This window comes from Peromyscus californicus, unplaced genomic scaffold, assembly GCF_007827085.1.
Source record: "Peromyscus californicus insignis strain IS unplaced genomic scaffold, ASM782708v3 Scaffold_3__1_contigs__length_106647218, whole genome shotgun sequence".
Taxonomy (NCBI): domain Eukaryota; kingdom Metazoa; phylum Chordata; class Mammalia; order Rodentia; family Cricetidae; genus Peromyscus; species Peromyscus californicus.
This window is the reverse complement of record NW_026294551.1, coordinates 102,160,674-102,180,334: the sequence shown is the minus strand read 5'-3', so window position 1 is coordinate 102,180,334 and position 19,661 is coordinate 102,160,674. Positions and strand designations below refer to the sequence as shown.

Genomic DNA, 19,661 nt, shown 5'->3' with positions numbered 1-19,661 from the left:
CCTGTCGACTGTAGTTGAAGGCCCTCAGAGTAGATGTACTCACCCATGTTGCTGCTTCCCAGTGAGCCAGGAGTGTGATGTGTGATGCCACTGCATGTATGTTATCTTCCTGGATACGAGGTGCACAACACATAAGAAGCCTTAGCTGTTACTGTTATACTATGGTCATTAAGATGGGGGGTGTTGTGAACATCCTTATTAGATTGTACAATACCAGAGACTTTGGAAGGTGATATCAGGCTGGTCCCAAATAGTCAGGGAAAGAGGACCGCAAGGAAAAAAATGAGGTGGAAAGGTCCAAGGAACTTAGAGCAGGAAGTAGAGCTTGTGGGTCACTTCTGGAGAAGCAGTAAAGTATGTGGGGTATCACAGACACCCACATTAGCATACCTTGTGATATCTCCATTACTAATAACTCAGTGATCCATACAGGCTACTTCATCTTTCTGTACCTTACCGACCTCCCCTGTAAGAAGGAAGCACCTGTCATTATGGTGGCACTGGAAAGAGAAGATAAGAGATAACTAAGCTTGGTGGCATTGGAAAGAGAAGATAAGTAAAAAGAGGGATAACTAAGCTGGGTGTGGTATACACATCTGTAATCCCAGCACTAGGGAGCTGAGGTAGGAGAACTACTTTGAATTCAAGACCAGCCTGGATGAACTACACAGTGATACCTTCTCTCAAAAATTTAAAAGAAATTCCAGCATCAGGAGGCAGAGTCAGGTGTATCTCTGTGAGTTCCAGGCCAACCAGGGTTACATAATGAGACCCTGTCCTGTCTAAAGGGGAAGAGGGTACTAAAGTGCTAGTTTTTATCATAATGGCTTCTTTTGCTATGTAATAACTTTTTTAAAAAGTTCTATTATGGCTGGAGAGATGGCTCAGTGGTTAAGAGCACCGTCTGCTCTTCCAGAGGTCCTGAGTTCAATTCCCAGCAACCACATGGTGGCTCACAACCATCTGTGATGAGATCTGGTGCCCTCTTCTGGCCTGCAGGGACACATGCAGGCAGAATACTGTATAATAATAAATAAATAAATAAATAAATAAATAAATAAATAAATAAATAAATAAATAAATAAATAAATAAATAAAAAAGTTCTATTAGCTCGCCAGGCAGTGGTGACACACACCTTTAATCCCAGCACTCGGGAGGCAGAGGCAGGCAGATCTCTGTGAGTTTGAGGCCAGCGTGGGCTACACAATGAGTTCCAGGAAAAGCCCCAAAGCTACAGAGAGAAACCCTGTCTTAAAAACAACAACAACAACAACAAAAAGTTCTACTAGAGAACTTTTCTCATCTGGACAGATGGTGCACCCACAGTGAGCCAATGATCACCTAATAAAGATTCCAACACCAGACATGAGAAGCCCTCTTTGAGTTGTTGGCCAGGGCAATCCAAGAGACTCCTAAAACATACAGCCTATTACTGTTGCCCTTGGTTATCCCCAGAGGTACAAGGTAAGTTCCTATTGCTGAAGATACCACGCACTTCAGAAACAGGGTCCAAAGACCCCTAAGCTGGAACTGACCTGAATGCTTCCTCCCTGAGAACTAGCTCTCATGGTATCAGAAGGCAAAGGAGGGAGACAACCAACAGTCCTATCAGCTATAAGGCCTATGAACCACATCAACAACTAGCATGTCATGATAACCCTAAGGGTGTAGTAGTGGCACACACACCTTGGTGGTAACCAACAGCTCTCCAATAGGACTATACCTGCTCAGCAAGAGGGAGACCATGCTTGGTACTGGAAACCTAGCTAACTAATCAGTGCTAGTTAACTCATGGTTATTGGAGAATCTACAGACACTAATTTATTAAACCAGCACAATCCCTAACAATCTATTAGCATTTGTCCTTATACCCACAGATAAGTGTAGTCTTCACCTCTCATCAAGTAAATGTCTCTTTGCAACAGAGGAGACCACTACACAAAATCACATCAAAATGCAGAGCACAGTCCCAACAGATATATCAACAAAACATTCCTATAGCTAAGGCTCATTGAATATTACAGAAGAGGGGGTGGAAAGAGTTTAAGACTCAAGAGGATCAGGGAGTTTGCTGTGAGGCTGTGTCTCCTAATGTGGTAGTTTGAATGCAATTGGCCCCCATAATCTCATAGGGAGTGGCACTATTAGGAGGTATGGCTTTGTTGGAGTGGGTATAGCCTTGTTGGAGGAAGTGTGTCACTGTGGGGACAGGCTTTGAGGTTTCCTATGCTCAGGATACCACCCAGTGTCACAGTCAACTTCCTGTTGCCTGCAAGATGTAGCACTCTCCCCTCCAGCACCATGTCGGCCTGCACATTGCCATGCTCCCCACCAGATGATAACAGACTGAACCTCTGAAACTGTAAGTGAGCCTCCTGTGAAGGGGACCCAAAATAGCTTGACCACACAGCAGCCATGACAGCCTTAGGGGTCTAGTCACAGCTTCTGTGACAGGCTTACTGGCAGGCAACACCCAGATCCAAGAAAAGCCTTAAGCTGACACCACCCAGGGATCCACCCAGGGGTGAGGAAGGACCTGACATCCCAAACATTCCAACCATTAGATAAGGTGGCCAGATGTCCCTGAGTCTAGCACACACCTATTTTTGTTTTACAGATACCCCTAGACGATTGTCAGCCAATCAGGGTCCTGGACCCTGGAAATCCCCTCAGCCCAACCTCTGCTATGATTAAAAACTCTGCCCCACCTGAGTTCAGGGCTCTCTGCTCTCACCGCTGTGTCGGACAGACAGAGGGACCAAGCTCTGAAGCTTGAAATAAAGGCTCTTTGCTTTTACATGTGGGATTCAGTCTCCGTGGTGGTTTTTTGGGGGTCCCCGCAATCTGGGCATAACACCACCTAGTCAAATGCTTTTGTTATAAGAGTTGCTGTAGTCATGGTGCCTCTTCACAGCAACAGAAACTCTAACTAACAGACCTATAATATCAGAAGCTATATCCACTGAGTCTCATAACATGACTTTCCAAACATGAGCTGAATGAGGATGACATTGATGACCTGGATGGAAAATAGCCCATGGGGCCTCAAGCCTGCACAAAGAATTACAGGCAACTAAGGAAAGCGGGAAGCAAGAGAGGTGGCCTTCCCCAGAGAAGAGCACATCAATTGGTTGTCTGCTGCCAAACAGCCATGAAAGCATACATATAAGTAATATTATATAGACTGAACACATTATATGTAACAATACACGCACATATATATGCATCTACATATATACATGCAATAACAATTAGTAAAAAGAGGCCATGAATTTGAAGGAGAAAGAGGGGTATATGTAAGGGTTTAGAGGGTGGAAAGGAAGGAAGAAATGTTGTAATTCAATTATAACCTCAAAAACAAAAGAAAAAAGAATCTATTAGAGAGCTTTTTCAGATATGAAGGACAGGTCACTCAGGTAGTCTTTTGAGGGGATTCTAAGAGCTCCCATGAGCCTGGCATCAAGTGAAGGCTTCACATGACACTCAGATGACCCAACCACAGGATGTGCCCATTGTTACCACTGCACAGGCCTAGGCAGCACATGGGGCTCAGGTACCTCCAGTCCTCTGGTCAGCCCCATGGCTGGGAGGCATGCTCAGAGTTCACATCTCACAGCCTCTCCAACACTTGCTTTGGCCTTTTGTGATGATGCAGTTCTGTGGAGTCCCATGGTATCCTGTGGGGAGGTTTTACCTCAGGAAGACCAAGGTTAGATGGTGCCTTCTCTCACATACTTATGGAAATTTGCACTTTATCTTTGGGGCAAGGTCAATTACAAGACTTTTACCCACTTTATTATCCTTGGTGACTTTTACTTATTAATGGAACTTTTTATTTATCCTATATATCAATAATTTATTTACTTCATATATAAACCCTTTACCAGATAATAAATATTCCAGCTATTTTTCTCAACTGTGGTACTTCGACCACAGATTTGAGATTGACCTGACTGAGAAGACCAGGAATGAAGAAACAACAGATGTATGTACAGAAAAGCCAGGATTGGGTGGCCAGTGCACTATGATGGAGACACTAAGCAACCAGTCATTATACAGATGAATGAGGAAGCAGATTAGCTAATCTTGGTAGGGGTCACTATAGGGCAGCAGACTCATGCTACAATTATCTGGGAGGAGAGTGCTGTAGTTAATTAATACTCTCTGCACATACTGTCAACATCTATACTCCAAACAGGGGAAGGCTTTGCCATTCTCCTAAGCCCCAGGAAAGACTTGCCATTTCCTTTGGTTTGAGAAATTGGGGTCCTTGACATGATTTACCAATCTTTCCTTTAGATAGCACTTTGAAACATCATTTTATTTGTTTGTTTACATATTTATGTATCTAACTGTATATGTGTTTGTGTGCATGTGAATGGGTGCACATATGCCTTAACATGTGTGTGGAACTCAGAGGACAACTTTAGGGAGCTGGTTCTCTCTTTCCACCGTGTGGGTCCCAAGGTTCAAACACAGGTCATAATGCTCGGCAGCAAGCACCTCAACCCACTAAGCCATCTTGCTGACCTCTAGACAGCACTTATCACACAAATCTTAAGAGATCCTTTCTTATGCTAAGTTCACGAAGGGTCCTGTTTTTTTTTTTAACAAAATTATCCTTTGCATTTTGACTTAAGAGTACATCTGAAGTGGTTTTGGTGGATAGTAACAGGTTTCAGCCTGCATAACTAGTTGGCCTGCCATCACTTACTAGGAGGTTTTTACTTCTTTCTCGTCTGCACTCCAGTGTCGACCACATATGTGAGTCTCTGTGGTTGCTCTAATTCTGCTCATCAGTTTGTCTACCCTGGGCCAATCCTATGCTGTCTAATACTGCAGCTTCATGATAAGTCTTGCTGTGTGGCACTATACAACTTCCAATTTCTTGCCTTCCAATCTATCAATATTATATTGACCATTTTCAACCTTCTACATTTCCACAAATATTTTAAAACTGTCCCAATTTACACAAGAGTGCTGCTAGGATTCCCCTTGACACCGCCCTAAATCTATAGCTAAATTTAGAAAGCTGACATCTTTACAAGAACCTGATGTCGCCTCACGTTTCTTTTATTGGATTTACACTCAGGTAGATGCTGCTTCTTCCTCCTCTTCCGTCCTCTCCTTCTCTTCTTCTCCCCTGCTGTCCTCAGTCAAACTCAGGATGTTGCACACACTACCACTGAGCTCCAGAAGCTCCTTGACATAGTGTGGATACAGTATTGTTCAGCATGTCCACATTCCACAAGTCTGCTGCTGATACACAAACGTGCCCACTAGATTTGAAGTGCTAAAGCCCTGTGACAGTTACACCTGTACCTTGCCCAACTTTCCGTCACTGCAGTGTCTAGCACATGGCTTTAGGTAATGCTTTAGGAAGAGACCCTCAAAATATGTTTAGCCGAGAGTAGTTAAGGGAACAGGCTGGATTAAGACCTAGTACTTCAATGCTGCATCTCATTCCTAAGCTTTGAGAGAGTATGTCATTAAAGTATCTTAAAGACGCCAAGTTTAATAACTTCCTATTTTGTAATGTAATGTGCATATTAGAGAGACTGAAAACTTTGACGACAGGAAAAGAGAAGTGGAAACTGTCAGTTGCTCTGTTGCTCAGAGGTGACTCTTTAGAACTTTTTTCTGCTTATATAGTTGTAGTTAGTGTTAAGTCCATTTTTGTGCCACTTTTTCCCCACTTGATGGGGAAATAAAATAAAATAAAAGAATGTTTGCTATTGACTTGCTATTTGCAAGTATCTAATGAAAAGGATGCCCACAGCAACGTCTCTTGCCTCTTCAGTAGCATTAAGATTCCCTCCCTTAGATGAGCGTGGATGTTACAAACACTTCATGTGACAAGCGGAGTCCTTATCTAGATCAGTTTCAGAAGACAAAATCATAACTTTGGGCTTTAACTAGAGCAAATAAAGAACATTCTTTTACGAAGATAGCAGCTGCTAGAGTGGTGTTTTCCCCTTGAACTGTGCGTACATTCTAAAGACAAGTATGTTTACTAGTGCAAGCTCTGGAGTTGGTCCCCTGGGGAACTGAGGGAGGATATAGGTTCCGGGGCCCTACACCACATGGATGGATCCCAGTCTGTTACAGAAAAAAGGAAACAATGGCTGGGTCTGTGCTCGGTGGGTAGGGTGCCTGCCTACCATGCACAAAGCCTTGGACTCAATCTCAGCACTACATAAAAACAGCCACAATGGCACATACTTGCAACCCCAGCACCTGGGGGATAAATACAGGATGATCAGAAGTTCAAGACTATCCTTGGCAACATAATAAGATTGAGGTCAGCCTGGAATACACAAGAACCTGTTTAAAAAAAAAACCAACAGAACAAACAAAAAACTCAAACAAGAACAAGAAAAACCCAAGCAACTAAGTAAACCGAAGCAGTATTCTTATAATTATTGCACTTACATGGACTTATGAGGGCCCAGCGGGAAACCCAATTCATAAAAAACAAAACATAAAACCCCAGAAGCCATGAACTCTCTCCCTGCTAAGGGAGCACCCTTGAGGGTGAGGACTCTATGAAATGCTCTTCTGGTCATGACAGGCCTCTGTAGCTATGGCCACCTGCACAAGATTAACCCACAAGATAGGTCACGTTCCAGCAGACGGTACTAACTGGATTCAGTCGGTTACAAAGCAAAGGAAAGAACACAAAGGTGGGAGAGGTTGTGTGGGGGACAAGAGGGGACATGGGAGGAAGAACTCAGGAGTGAATATATTCAAGACGCACTGTGTACATGTACGCAATTGCCAAAGAATAAAGATATTCAACAAGAAAAATAAAAGAAGCATGAAAATAGTATCTGATGGTAAGGAAGGACCTTAGGTAAGGAAGGTCATCAATCTCTAAGTGAAGCCCAGCAGATGTGGACTCCCAATATCAGACCCCTGCATACAGGCAAGCTTTCATGCCTAGATTGAAAACCTGTAGCCTTCTGCATCATGCAACCAGTGCACCAGAGGTTCATCACCAAGGACTGTGGATGCAAACAATTCTGCCTCCTCCCTAGACCCTGCTTTCCCAAGAGTCTTATTTCAGAAGTCAAACCCCAGCAGTTCATGAAAGCCTGTGTCAAAGGAAATCAATGCTATGTCCATTTTAGAGAAAGAAACCTGAGGCCCACATTCTCTTCAGCAGGCAGTTTCCGGGGCTGGCTGTGAGTCTGATGCCTTGGACTCTACATGCCTCTGAGATGTTTCTATTGGGAAATCCAGAAACTTGTCCACAAGCTGGACTGGGAGAAGGGTACACAGCATGACAGGAGAACTGGAAATTCATCCCCAAATCACATTCACCTCCAGATCCTAACATCTTAGGTATGGGAGAGAAGTGAGGGACACTGTGTCTGTCTGGACTACTCGGCACCTGAGATCTTCAAGACAGTCATCAGAAAGTCTCATTCTAGGCCTTGAACTCAGCTGGTCAGTGTCCAGCATTCTGGCCAGTAGAACCAAGAGGCCACCTGTAGGATTAGGGGAAGGTTTTGACAGCGTGATTCTAGTGAATCACCGCCAGGGACACCAAACCAGGCCAGAGAGTGGGACAGGGCCTAGGATACAAGGTGGGGGTGTAGGCAGGGCCATCTGCCCTAGAAAAAGCCACAGCTCCTGCATAGGGCTCTATTTTCAAAAGTCTGGCCAGGAGTGCCTCTTTGGTTCCCCTGTGACTTGTATTTGCTGACCACTTACTATGTGTCTGGCTCTGCACTGCACAATCCTGCCTTCATGAAGCATATGCACACATGAGGAAAGACAAGCAGATGGACACAAACTAAGACAGTTTCTTTTTTTTTTTAAGTTTTTTTTAATGAATCATTTCTTTTTATGTGCACTTGTGTTTTGCCTGCATGTATATCTGAGGGTGTCAGAACCCCTGGATCTGGAGTTATAGACAGTTGTGAAGCTGCCTTGTGGATGCTGGGAATTGAACCTGGGTCCTCTGGAAAAGCAGCCAGTGCGCTTAACCACTGAGCCTTTTCTCCAACCCTAAGACAATTTCTTAGGGCAAAATGACAAGCCTATGGAACCCTGGCCAACTCCCTGGGGATCTAACTCAAAATGAGGATGAAGCTTGGAGAAGCTACAAGACCTGGTAACTAATCCACTCCCTGAAGGAACAGAGAGGACATAATAGCATGAGACTCTCACTGGTTAAAGCCACTGGGGCAATCTGTATCAAAGCAGCCATAACTTAAGGCTAGAGCTAGGGATTTGAATGGGCAGGAAAAAAAGGAGGGGGGAGCTGAAGTGAAGAGAGCAGAGGTACAGACAGACGGCACGTGGATATGTGCTGCTTAGTGAGAGAAGGGCCATCATGGTAAGAACCTCGGATTCCAGCAGGTGCCACAGTAACCCACCAGGGTATGGCTGCTGTCTTGAGCGGCTGGCCCTCCTTCACCCTCTCCAATTCTTCACCTTCCTTGATAATAAAGAACCCTTACTGTTTGCAGCATAAAGTCTCAATTCCCTAGCGTGGTTCTTAAGGCTCACTGGGATCTAGCCCTGGTGCCTAGGTTCCTAGACCTTACTGAACAATTGGCTCTCTGCCAGCACAAGCTACTCACCCAACCTTTCAGGAGACTTTCTCAAGGCAGTTTCCTGAGTCTGAGATATTCCCTCCCCTCCTACCCATCCCTGCCACCCCACTACCTGGAGGTAACTACTCATTTTTCAGGTCCTGCTGGGCTGCATTTGGTGGGGTCTGCTCAACGCACAGGGACAGAGTCTAAAGGACTTGGAGGTCTATAAGAATTTAGCCTTCACATAGGACACCTGGCTGACCTGGCACCTGAGATCCCCAAGTTCTCAGTGCTGTCTCAGCCAAAGGTGAGTATCCCAGGCTGGGGCCAGCTGCACAGCTCCCATTCTTTGGGTGAGAGATGCTTTCTCATTCTCTGCGCTCTAGCAAGAGTAGAGCTGGTTTCATCCAAGGACCCAGGGAGTGAGTGAGCAGGCAAGGCAAGTAAGTGAGCGGGGCTTGAACAATGAGAACAACAAGCACCCTTAGCCTTAGCTCAAAGATGGCATGTGCCCTAGACTGAAAGGGACATTCGGGACTTCTGACAACATTGAGAAAAGAAGCTCTTCCTGGGGGATGAATAGGATTGGGATCATGTATAAAACTGACAAAAATCTTAGAAAAGAGAGGGAACTCTGTTCCCATTCGGATGGCTCAGCTGACAGACACAACAGTGCCCAGAACCTGCTGAGAATGAGAGCAGGAGGAAGGAGGCAGACTCCTGACAGCTGGGTCTAAGCACCTGCCCTCTGCCATGGTCTAGCTAGAACATACCACTCAGTAACAAGAGCCAATTGACTCCACTAGCACTTAAGGCAATTTAGCAGGATCCATCACTTGGACCAAGACTCTTGACACCACACAGTGACTAGAATGAAGGCCATGATAGAACCACCAAGGTTTTATCAGTTTGTGGGCTCACAGTCCCCCTTTCCAAATAACATGTCAGTAGTAGTCAAAGGACTCCATCAGTAGAGGTTTTGCTTAGTGATAAACATGTGTCAGTTAATGTCACAGTCTTGTCACTAGTCTGGGCAATAAACTGCCAATGAGGTGTCTGGAATAACTACCTGACTATTCCATCTGCCCTCCACTAAATGACTGACCCAACTTGGTAGGTAAATAGCTCAGGTACAGTTTTTCACTATTAGCACAAGTAAAACCCCGTGACATATCAAAGTTTCTTTCCAGTTTGTAAGATGGGCATGCTGTGACGGAAAGAGTATTGTTTTTCTTTTCTTTTTTCTTTTTTTGGTTTTTCAAGACAGAGTTCCTCTGTGTAACAGCCCCGGCTTTCCTGGAACTCACTCTGTAGACCATGCTGTCCTCGAACTCACAGAGATTTGCCTGCCTCTGCCTCCCACATGCTGAGATTAAAGACATGTGCCACCACCACCTGGCTGAAAAGAGTATTTTTAAAGCAGAGGTTGGGCATGTATGTCATGGTGATGTCTGTAATCCCAGCACTTAGGAGCAAGAGTTTGAGGACAGCCAGAGCAAGACCTTGTCTCTTTCCCCTTACACCTCTGTGCCCCTGAAGAAAGAAATATAAAAACCAACAACTAAAGAACTCTATTCTCAATTTTCTCAAAATCTTAACATCTCATTCCACCAAGACTGTGCTAGATCAGGGGAAGAATGTACTGGAGTCCAGGCTCAGTGGTGCATGCCTAGAATCCCTATCTAAAGACTAAGGAAGGAGGATCATGAATTCTAGACCAACCTGGACTATGGAGGGACCACAGTTTTTTTTGTTTTTGTTTTGTTGTTGTTGTTTTGGTTTGGCTTTGTTTTAAAGGATTTGGGACTATCACTTATAACTAGGACGGTGATTTGTGATGGATTCCTCAAATCTTTCCTGGTTTTAGCACTGAAAGTCCTATGTCCTGGGAAACGCCCCCTAATATCTCCCAGTGCAGGACAAACTTTTAGTGTTCATCACCCTACATGTCAGAAAGCCTCTTCCTACTCACAGCCTTGCTTCCTATAGCCACCAATCCCAGCCAGATCTGCCACAAACCTGACTATGGTGCCCACAATGTGGCTGTGCCATACGATGATTCTTTCCCATTTGGGGGACTCTGAGCTAGTGTTTCCTCCTCCAGAAAGATTCTAAGAAGAGATTCTACAGACCTCTGGGCCTGCTGCAGTTCCTGCATTTGCCACACTGTAGAATCCTGACTCCACTGTGGCCTTCCAGGGGCAGCCAGCAGACTCCCCCAGGGAACTAGCTGCTCTGTACCCAAGAGTCTTACTACCACAGGCAGACCAAGGGCGGCACAAGCACTGGGGTAGGCACGAGCTGTCTGTGGTACCCTTTTGCAAGTCACCTTGGAAGCTCCGTGCCAATCAATTCTCAGTTCCCTGAGCCTGTGATGGCAATTAAACAGATCAGCCTGACCTAAGGCAGGCAAGATCTTTTCCCAGTGACCTTCACAATGAACCTGAGAAGTTCCTGGGATATTGGGAAGGAACCTGAGGCCCCTTACATTCCCAGATGTGCACTGGTTGGACAGCAAAGACGCCCATTGACTATGACATGCAGCCCAGTCAAAGGTGTCCTCAAACTGAGAGTTTTATCCAGAAAGACAGTATAACAAGGAAACTAGAATCAAGATCTGACTGACAGTCTTCAGCTGTTCCACCTTGGGACAGGTGACCTAAGCTTCCTGAATCTTAGCCCTCGTGTCTATATAATGGAAACCATAAAAGAAAACAGGAACTCTTTAGCAAGACAAAGTAACACAATAAATGGGAAATTAAAGTGGCTACAGCCAGAGCTAAGGGAGAGTCAGCTGCAGGTGCTTGGGCAGGCCCAGCCCCTCAGGATGCACCCTCCCCTTCACAGCCATATCCACCCACACATTCCTCAAATCCTTCAGTCACTCATCCACACCACACTCCCTTTCTGGGCCATCTGCCATTTCCTTTAAGATTTCTGCATCCCTACCAACCCCCCTTTTGCCCTCGACCTCTTTCCTCTCCTTGGCTTCTCTCTCCACCCCCAAACCATCCTGCTCTCCACACTTGGAGAGCCATAAACATTTACTAAATGCTTGCTCTATGACAGAAGCCATTCTATAGCCCTGGGATCAAATGAGAAGCCCCCATCTAATTTTTAGCTCATCAATCCTTTCTAGGGACCCCTGCCTTCCTTTCTATTGTTACCTCACCATCCTCCCATCCCCTCCCTTTACTTAGCATTAAAAACCCTGTGGGCTCCCCTCTGAAAAGAAGCTGTTTCCTTACCCCCCCCTTTAGCACCCCACCTCCAGTTCTCTCCCTGAAGTTCCTCCTCCTCGAAGGTCTCTATCTCCTACCACTCTCTCAATTTGCGCCCCCCCCCCAATCCCAAGGCTCTGCCTGAATATTCTGCAACTCTTGCCCAATTTCTTTTTCTTCTTCTTCCTTTCCACTCTTTAAGTATCCACTGAGTTCTTACTGTGCACTGGGCATGTGCTACATCCTGGAAATACAACTGCAAAGAAACCAAGCAGCCTCTTACGCCTTGGAAGTATCAGTTTAACAAAAGCTAGAAAGAAACCACAGAACCATAGAAGACAGCAGGAGTATGATGAATGAAACCACTAGACAGAAAGGAACTGGGGTGGGCTGGGAAGCCTTGGCTACCACGATTAGCCACCTGCTGTGTATCAATACTGGGTCAATCACTTTGCATGCACAGCATCACCTAATCCTTGTACAGTTCATAGTTCCCAACTGGTAATGGTAAATTGGAAAAGCAAAGAGATAAAATATGACCAAGGCCACAGTCATTAAGTGGCCGAGTCAGAATCTGAACACAGGTCTAACTCCAAAGCCAGCCTCTTCTGCGTATGTTCCTGTATCCCCAGGACTCTGTCAGCCACCTGTCCTCTCCCTAAGTGCTACTGCTGACTATCCCTCTAGATTTCCTTCTGAAAATATTTCGTTCTTTTAATCACTGTTCTTTTTAGAGCACTTGTATATGTTCTGAGCGTTTTGTTCATTCTCTTATCCACCCAATCCTAAAAATAACCACAGAAAGTAGTACTGTCACTCTATTCGTTTTACAGCTAAGGAAACTGAAGCTTAAATGCATACTGCTAAATTCGAACCCAGATCTGGCCGATTCTGGGGCCTCTGGCCTTTAAACTATCCATCCAAGAAGAAGTGCCACCTCGGGACGCTCAGTGGCCACCGTCTTCCCCCCATCAGGACAACTCCAGTCCACAAACCGAAAACTCATCAATGCCCTTACTTTTCAGGTTGGGGGTCTAGAGACTGAAAAGTCACACGACTTGTCCAAGGTCACAGGGCCAGGAGCGACAGGGTCAGGGTTCGAAGCCAGGTGCCCTGACTCCAAAGCCTCGCGGATAACCAGCACAGTACCCTCCGGCGGCGACCCTGTCCACCTCGTACCTCGGCACCCAGCGAGCCAAGCCCGCGTCTGGGCGTCCGCGCCCGGCCCCGCGGCCTCCCCGCCGCGCGCCCCGCACACTCACTTCAGGTGGTCCAAGGAGTGGATGTTGCGGGAGGACTTGCCGTGGCCCCCGCCCACCCAGCTCCGCGAGCGGCCAAACATGTCCGCAGCCCAGCCCCGTCGCCCGCCTCAGGTTTTCATGTCCGATCCGCCCAGCGGCCCGGCGTCCGCGGCGACATCTCAAGCTCAGCCGGCAGCGGCGGGGGCGGCGGAGAGACCGCCAAGCACCTTCCTCCCTGGCCCACAGCCCCGCACTGACATTCAGCCGGAACCGGCCGTTCGACCGCCGCGCTTTACGGCCGCCGTCGCGAGGAACTCTGGGAAATGAAGTTCTCGAGTGAGGCACCGGGCGACAGGACTCTGCGAATGGACTACAAGGGCCGGCATGACTCGCGCGGCCACCCAAAAGAGGCGGGGCAAGAGGAGGTGAGGAGGCGGGACACGGGTCGGGGGGTGAGGGGGGACGGTGAAGGGAGTGGGAGGGGGCGGTGAAGGGGGGGCGGGAACGGAAAACTTGTGGGCAGAGCTTTGGGGGACAGTTTGCTGAAAGTCGGAGAAAACACTCTTCGTAATTAGAAAAAGAAGAGTGTGCCCTGAAACCCCAGTTACTAGAGATTCTGAATCAAGAGGTGTAAGTTGGAGATTTGGCGAGGTTTAGTTTTCTTAAATTAAAAAAAAAAAAAAAATTTATTATTAGTGTGTGTGTGTGTGTGTGTGTGTGTGTGTGTGTGTGTGTGTGTGTGAAAGTCAGAGTACAACTTTCAAAAGTAGGTTCTTGCCTTCCACCATTTGGGTTCTGGGAATTGAACTCAGGTTTTCAGACTTGGCAACAAGTGTCTTTTAACTTCTAAGTCATTTTGAAGGCCTTAATTCTCTTTCAATTTTGTAAAGGATTGGAATGTGGCTTGTGCATTATGGGTTCAACCTTCAATATCACAATAGTAATAATTAAATAAAAATAAAGACATTGGGTGGTGCATATTATATGTCACTACCCTAAGTGATTTACTATTTAATGCTCACAACTCTATGAGGTAGATGCTCTTATTAACCTCATTTTACAATCCAGGAAAGTGAATTGTGGAATAGCCAGGCACTTACCATGTGGCAGAGGCATGATTCAAGCCCAGGTGTGCTTATTTGCTTCTGTCAACAAAACAAATCAGTAGCATTCTTTGTTTATCCGTAAAACCCTTTTCCTTTTGCATTTCAGTCTTACAACATTTTGGAAAGGTGCAAACAGCAATGTACCAAAGCTAAACACAATGTACTTTCAGAGATTTCCTCTGGTCTTCATCCAAAATCCATGCCATTTCCCAAACTAACACATTAAGAAAGGAAACTCCATGCTTTCTATGTGAGCTTACACAAACTTGAATTTCCCTCTCATGTTGAAAGTGGGGACCTCTGTGGGAAGCAAGACTTTGTGGCTTAGTACCCACTCATTTGCTCATTTCTGTAGCTCATAGCTATTTAATTCCTGTGGTAGCTCATTAACTGTCCAAAGAAAGGAATTGAGTCAGGGGCCAATGTTCTCTCCAGTGCCAAACAAGATGTGGCACATAGTGGGTTTTTAACAAACATTGATAGAGTGAATAAATGATGGTTTGCATTGCTTCCAAGAATTAGAGAAATGGAGGCCAGTGCCAGGTTAATGGTTTCCTCTGTAATTGAGTTAGAGAGGCAATAAAAGTCATGAAAGAACAAGAGCAGGTCTGACCCCCAAAGAAAATGAACCAGGCTCAGCAGCTTTGAGGATCCACTTCTCTGGAATCCGGTTTCCTCATGCATAATGCATTGCCTTGTCCAGCTCTTATGAAGCTAACTGTGACCTAAAGACTTATTAAGAGCTGGGGATAGGCTGGGCATTGTGGCAGAGGCCTTAATCCCAGCACTCGGGAGGCAGAGGCAGGTGGAACGCTGTGAGTTCCAGGCTAGCCTGGTCTATAGCCAGTTTCAGGCCAGCCAGGGGCTACATAGTGAGCCTCTTTTGTTTGTTTGCTCATTTGTTTGTTTTTTCAAGAACTGAAGACGTAGCTCTTGCCTATGTCTTGCACACACAGGACCCTGGTTTTGATCTCCAGCTGTTTAAACTCCCAGGGAAGGCACTTTCAGAAGCACAGGTGTTGTCTGTGACAGAGGAATCTGAACAGACGTTTTCAATTACTTTAGCATTAGTTTTTAACTTAGTATTTTTTAACATGGACTACAAAGTAAAAAGAAACAATAAGCAACCTTGCGGGCGGAAGATTGAACCTGCCTGTGGTGCTCTCCATTCGGGAGTCACGGAACCCTAATAATGCAGATCTCCCGACAGCTCTCAGAGGCATTCACTGGTTTTTCTTACTCTACCGTGAAAAGAAAAAAATAAATAAATAAAAGCGCCTTGGAAATATCTAAGATTTTCAGTGGAATTGCCGACATCCCTTCTCTACTTGGCTTCATTTAAAATGGGTAAACTGAGTTCCAAAGAGGTGAGGCACAGTATCTAAGCGCTAGGTGCCTAGGGTAGGGAGCATCAACTTCAGGTGAGCAATTTAGAGACTGATGCACCTCCCGGACCGCTCGAGCCAATGAGCGTGGAGCATTGAGCTAGCCAATGAATGCGGGTGAGCATGCGACTGGCCAATGAGCGCAGAGCCTCTGGATAGGCGGTGCTGGAAAGCCGCATAGCAACGCCGCGGCCGCAGCGACGGGCTGAGAGCCTGCGGGGGCGCGGACCCGGCTGGAGAAGAGGCTGGGGAGGCGACAGCGGGGACCCGCCTCGACTCTGAGCTGCGGCGGGGGTGCGCGAGTGCGGCGCACTGAGAGAGCCCCTGGCCACTTCTGGGGGCGCCCTGAGGGGCGAGCGGCCCGATCCCGGGGCGCTGTGACCCGGCCCCGAGCATCTCGGGGGTCAAGGCGCGTCTTCGGAGGCCGCCCGGGGCCCAGCGCTGTCGCCACCGAGCCCCGGGGCGCCCCCTGGATGGCCGAGCTGCCCCCTCGCCGGCCGCCCGGGCGCCGCAGCGGCTGAGGTCGCTGGGATCGCCCGGCAGCTGCCCCCACCGCCGGCCCCTGCATGCCCGGCGCCCGGGTCGCAGCCCACCTGGACGCTCTGGGCCCTCTGGTCTCCTACGTGCAGCCACCGCTGCTGCCCTCTATGTTCTACGTGGGCCTGTTCTTCGTCAATGTGCTGATCCTCTACTACGCCTTCCTCATGGAATACATCGTCCTCAACGTGGGCCTCGTCTTCCTGCCCGAGGACTTGAACCAGGCTCTGGTGGACCTCGGCGTACTCTCTGACCCCGGCTCTGGCCTCTACGATGCCGACTCGGAGCTCGACGTCTTTGATGGATATTTGGAGTAAGGTCTTGACTACTGTGCCCCACTTGCCTTCCACCATCCGCAACTCTTGGCCTGGATCAGCCCTCCATATCATGCCACTGCCACTAGTTGGGGGCACCATCTGGACCGGGATGGGACCCCAGGAAGAGGCCCGTAAGTGCCCTTGAGATGGGGATGTATTGTGGGGAAGGGAGAAGGTGATGTTCTTCCTCAAGCCTCTGATTTCTCTGGCCACCTCCTCTAGGTCTAACTCGAACACTAGGAATAGTGGAGTCTGGAGAGATTCCCCCAAGGAAGGGGACCCAGGATCTACATTAACATTTGGAGTAATCTTGCAATTTACCCCCATAACTTGTGCAAAAAGATTTGTACCCAAACCTTTTGAGGTGGAGCTGTCAGCTGCTCTCCCTAGTCTCAGCCTGCGTTGTTGATGACCTTGGGGTTTGGGGAATTCTTACTTGTCCTAGAAGGATAGACTACTGTCATAAGAGGCATTGGTCACTTTTGTTCTGTGGCCTCCTGCAGAACTAGTTAAACTCAGGGGCCTCAGAAAAAAAGGCTGGGAGAATGGAAGCCTTCAGCAAACGCCGCCGCACTTCCTTTTGGCAGTGCGTCTGCTGCTGTATTTGGAGTCAGGTTTCAGGGCTCCTGGGTTGATCTGCAGCTCAGATCTGCAGAGACTGTCAGTTTCGTAGGCTGCCTCTATGGAACAGGCAGGCAGTCCTAAGCTACAGCTGACTTTGTCTGTAATATTTGAAAGGCCTGGAGGGACCGTAGGGTCAACAGAAGGAACCACAGGATGGTTTGCACTAAAGACCTGCCTCTGGCCTTCTGCCAGAAGCTTTGTTGTAGCTAGAGGTAGAGTAATGTGAGTCCAGGGAGGAGTGAGACTGGCTAAAGTCTCCCAAGCAAAGGGGACAGCTGGGCTATGTGAGAGAGAACGTGTGTGCCAGGCAAGCTGTTGGGTCCAGCTGTAGGACAGGCCTAGCCTATAGCTGGATAGTGCTGGGACTTGGCATGGCAATGAGGGGCTATGGAGCTGGTGGGCAGGGGATCCTTTTAGATAACAGACACTAAATCCCTCACCCCAAAGAGGCAGTCACCCCTCCTCTCCTGTGTTACCTGATTGCCAACATTGCCATAAGAGGGCATCTTAGTTTGAGATACTATTCCAGAATACCACGGCACAAACAGCAAACATTTCATTCTCATAGTTTTCCAAAGGACACTAATCCTACCAGAGGACTCCACCCTTGTGACCTAATCACCCCAACACCGTCACTGCAGGCACAGGACTTTGATCCACTCTCGTGACCTAATCACTCCCAACACCATCACTTCAGGACCAGGGTTTCAGCGGTGGAGTTTGGAGAACACTCAGTCTGTCTGTTGTAGAAATAGTGCACAGTTAGCAGGAGATAGTGGGGACAAAGCGAGATATCTTTGAAGACCTCTTTGGTTAAGTTTAGTGACAGCTTCACAGGAGCCAAGTGCAAGGCAGGGCATGTGCCCGCTGCTCCGCATTCCTGCCAACCTGACATCCAGTCTTTTCTTGAACAAATGCCGATTTGTTGAGTAATCGGTGAGCAAAGACAGATAGAACCTGGCACACAGGCCTGCGATGAGGAATGCGAGTGGGCACCCGGAAACGCAATGAGGGGTTTAGGGGCTCTGCTACTGTGTTCACTGCTGGTCGCACAGCATCTGGTCACTGGCAGATGCTCTGTGAGGACTGACCGTGAGAGGAGACTAGGGACGAGCTGCTTTAATTAGAGGGTCAGAGAAGGCCTCTCTGAAGGGGTGAAAATGAGTTGAGCCCCAAATTGAAAGAAGGAGCCAGACAGAGAGCTCTGGGGCAAAGCAGTCTGAGCAGAGGGAATTGCTAGTGCCCAGACCTGGGGAGAGGAGAAGGATGGCTCATTGAGCAGCTAAAACAGAGGCTGGCGTCACAGAAAAGAGGTCAGTGGTGGGCCTGAGACATCATGGCCAAGGGCAGTTAGCACCCCGTGAAGGTCCTAGGCAGGGTGTGACACAGTCTGTCCACCTCATGTTCTCTGAAGATGACTGGCAGCCATGAGCAGAACGTGCTGAAGGGCAAGTGTAGGAGCAAGGAAGCCGTGAGGAGGCTGTCCACTCAGAGGTGACAGAGGACTGGACAAGACAAGGCTAGTGACGATGGGGAAACAAGCACACAGTCAACACCTAACAGAGAGAACCTCTGGGATCCATTCAGAACCCGAGTAGAGACCACATACACTCCTGGTTCGGCCCTCTGTGCTCGCTCACTCACTCATGTAGTCATTTAACAAGCATTGGCCCTTCTTTTCTCACAGAGTCTAGGCTGTGCCCCTGTGGTCCTAAGCTGCATCTCTGTCCCTGAGCCAAATAGACTCTCAGACTGTATAACTTGGTAAAAAACTGTCTTATTTTATCTTCTTACTGTATCAACAGAAACACTCCTGCCTCCAAATGAAAACATTGGCATACTCTAAGCTGAAAACCAAAGCCCAAATGCTTTGACATATTTTGCAGCAAATGCTGTCTGAGCAGAAACACCAAGAAGCATTTCTTTGGGACACTCTTGCCTGACCCTGGGGGTAGGAAGGATGAGGGTTATAGAAAATCCCCCCACCCAGAGCCAGAGACTAATGAAACCCACACACTACACTATGTGTCCCCCAATCCAAGCTAGAAGACCTTGGTCCCAGGGCCAGAAAGGCCAGACCCAGAGGCTGCTGGAGGGATGACCGGTAGCGACCTGGAGTGAAGTGATCCAGCCTCAACTCCTGGCCCCTTTCTATAAGCAGAGGAGCCACGGGGACTAGGCATGCTTGTTCCCACTCATGCTCACATGACATAAGGAAACACTAGGAAAGGGCATGCACACAGGACATGCCAGGTAGTGTCAGCAGGACAAAGAACACCCACTTTTGCTCCTTGGGTTCCCCACCTCTTGAGTGTACCCATGTAATTCAGCTTCTCATACGTTTATTGAGCACTTATTTGAGGAGTCGATGTAGAGTCAGGGTGAAGAGCAGTAACTCCAAATCCACATTTCCTAGATTCAAATTGCAGGCCTAGCCACAGTTTTAGGAATGCCGTTTATCTTCGCATGTTGGTGGCCTCTTTTATAAAATAGGAGTAATAAAAATCTACCTTGTTGAGAGGACAAAGAGTTGGACCTCCCCCTGCCCCCTATGTGGTAACTGGCCCATGAACATCAGCCTCTGTTACTGACAGATAGGTGCCTTCTGGAGCCAACTGCCTTCAACCGCCTTGGGCATGAATATTTATGGCCCATGACTAACAAAAGGACCGGCTCAGGGAAC

At 47.6% G+C, this 19,661-nt stretch overlaps 2 protein-coding genes across 6 annotated transcripts in view; one reads left to right on the top strand and one right to left on the bottom strand.

The window, feature by feature from the left end:
* Clec16a (C-type lectin domain containing 16A) overlaps positions 1 to 13,293 on the bottom strand; it is a 219,967-nt gene extending 206,674 nt beyond the window's left edge. For all 3 annotated transcript variants that reach the window (XM_052759465.1, XM_052759466.1, XM_052759467.1), the window contains exon 1: positions 13,031 to 13,293. In XM_052759465.1, the coding sequence (XP_052615425.1) occupies positions 13,031 to 13,110 (80 nt within the window). In that variant the 5' untranslated portion in view covers positions 13,111 to 13,293. The remainder of the gene's footprint in view (positions 1 to 13,030) is intronic.
* Positions 13,294 to 15,683: 2,390 nt separating this feature from the next.
* Dexi (Dexi homolog) overlaps positions 15,684 to 19,661 on the top strand; it is a 36,573-nt gene continuing 32,595 nt past the window's right edge. For 2 of the 3 annotated variants that reach the window (XM_052759463.1, XM_052759462.1), the window contains exon 1: positions 15,684 to 16,485. In XM_052759463.1, coding sequence (XP_052615423.1) covers positions 16,067 to 16,354 — 288 coding nt within the window. In that variant the 5' untranslated portion in view covers positions 15,684 to 16,066 and the 3' untranslated portion in view covers positions 16,355 to 16,485. The remainder of the gene's footprint in view (positions 16,486 to 19,661) is intronic. The other variant, XR_008222616.1, reaches the window with a different exon arrangement.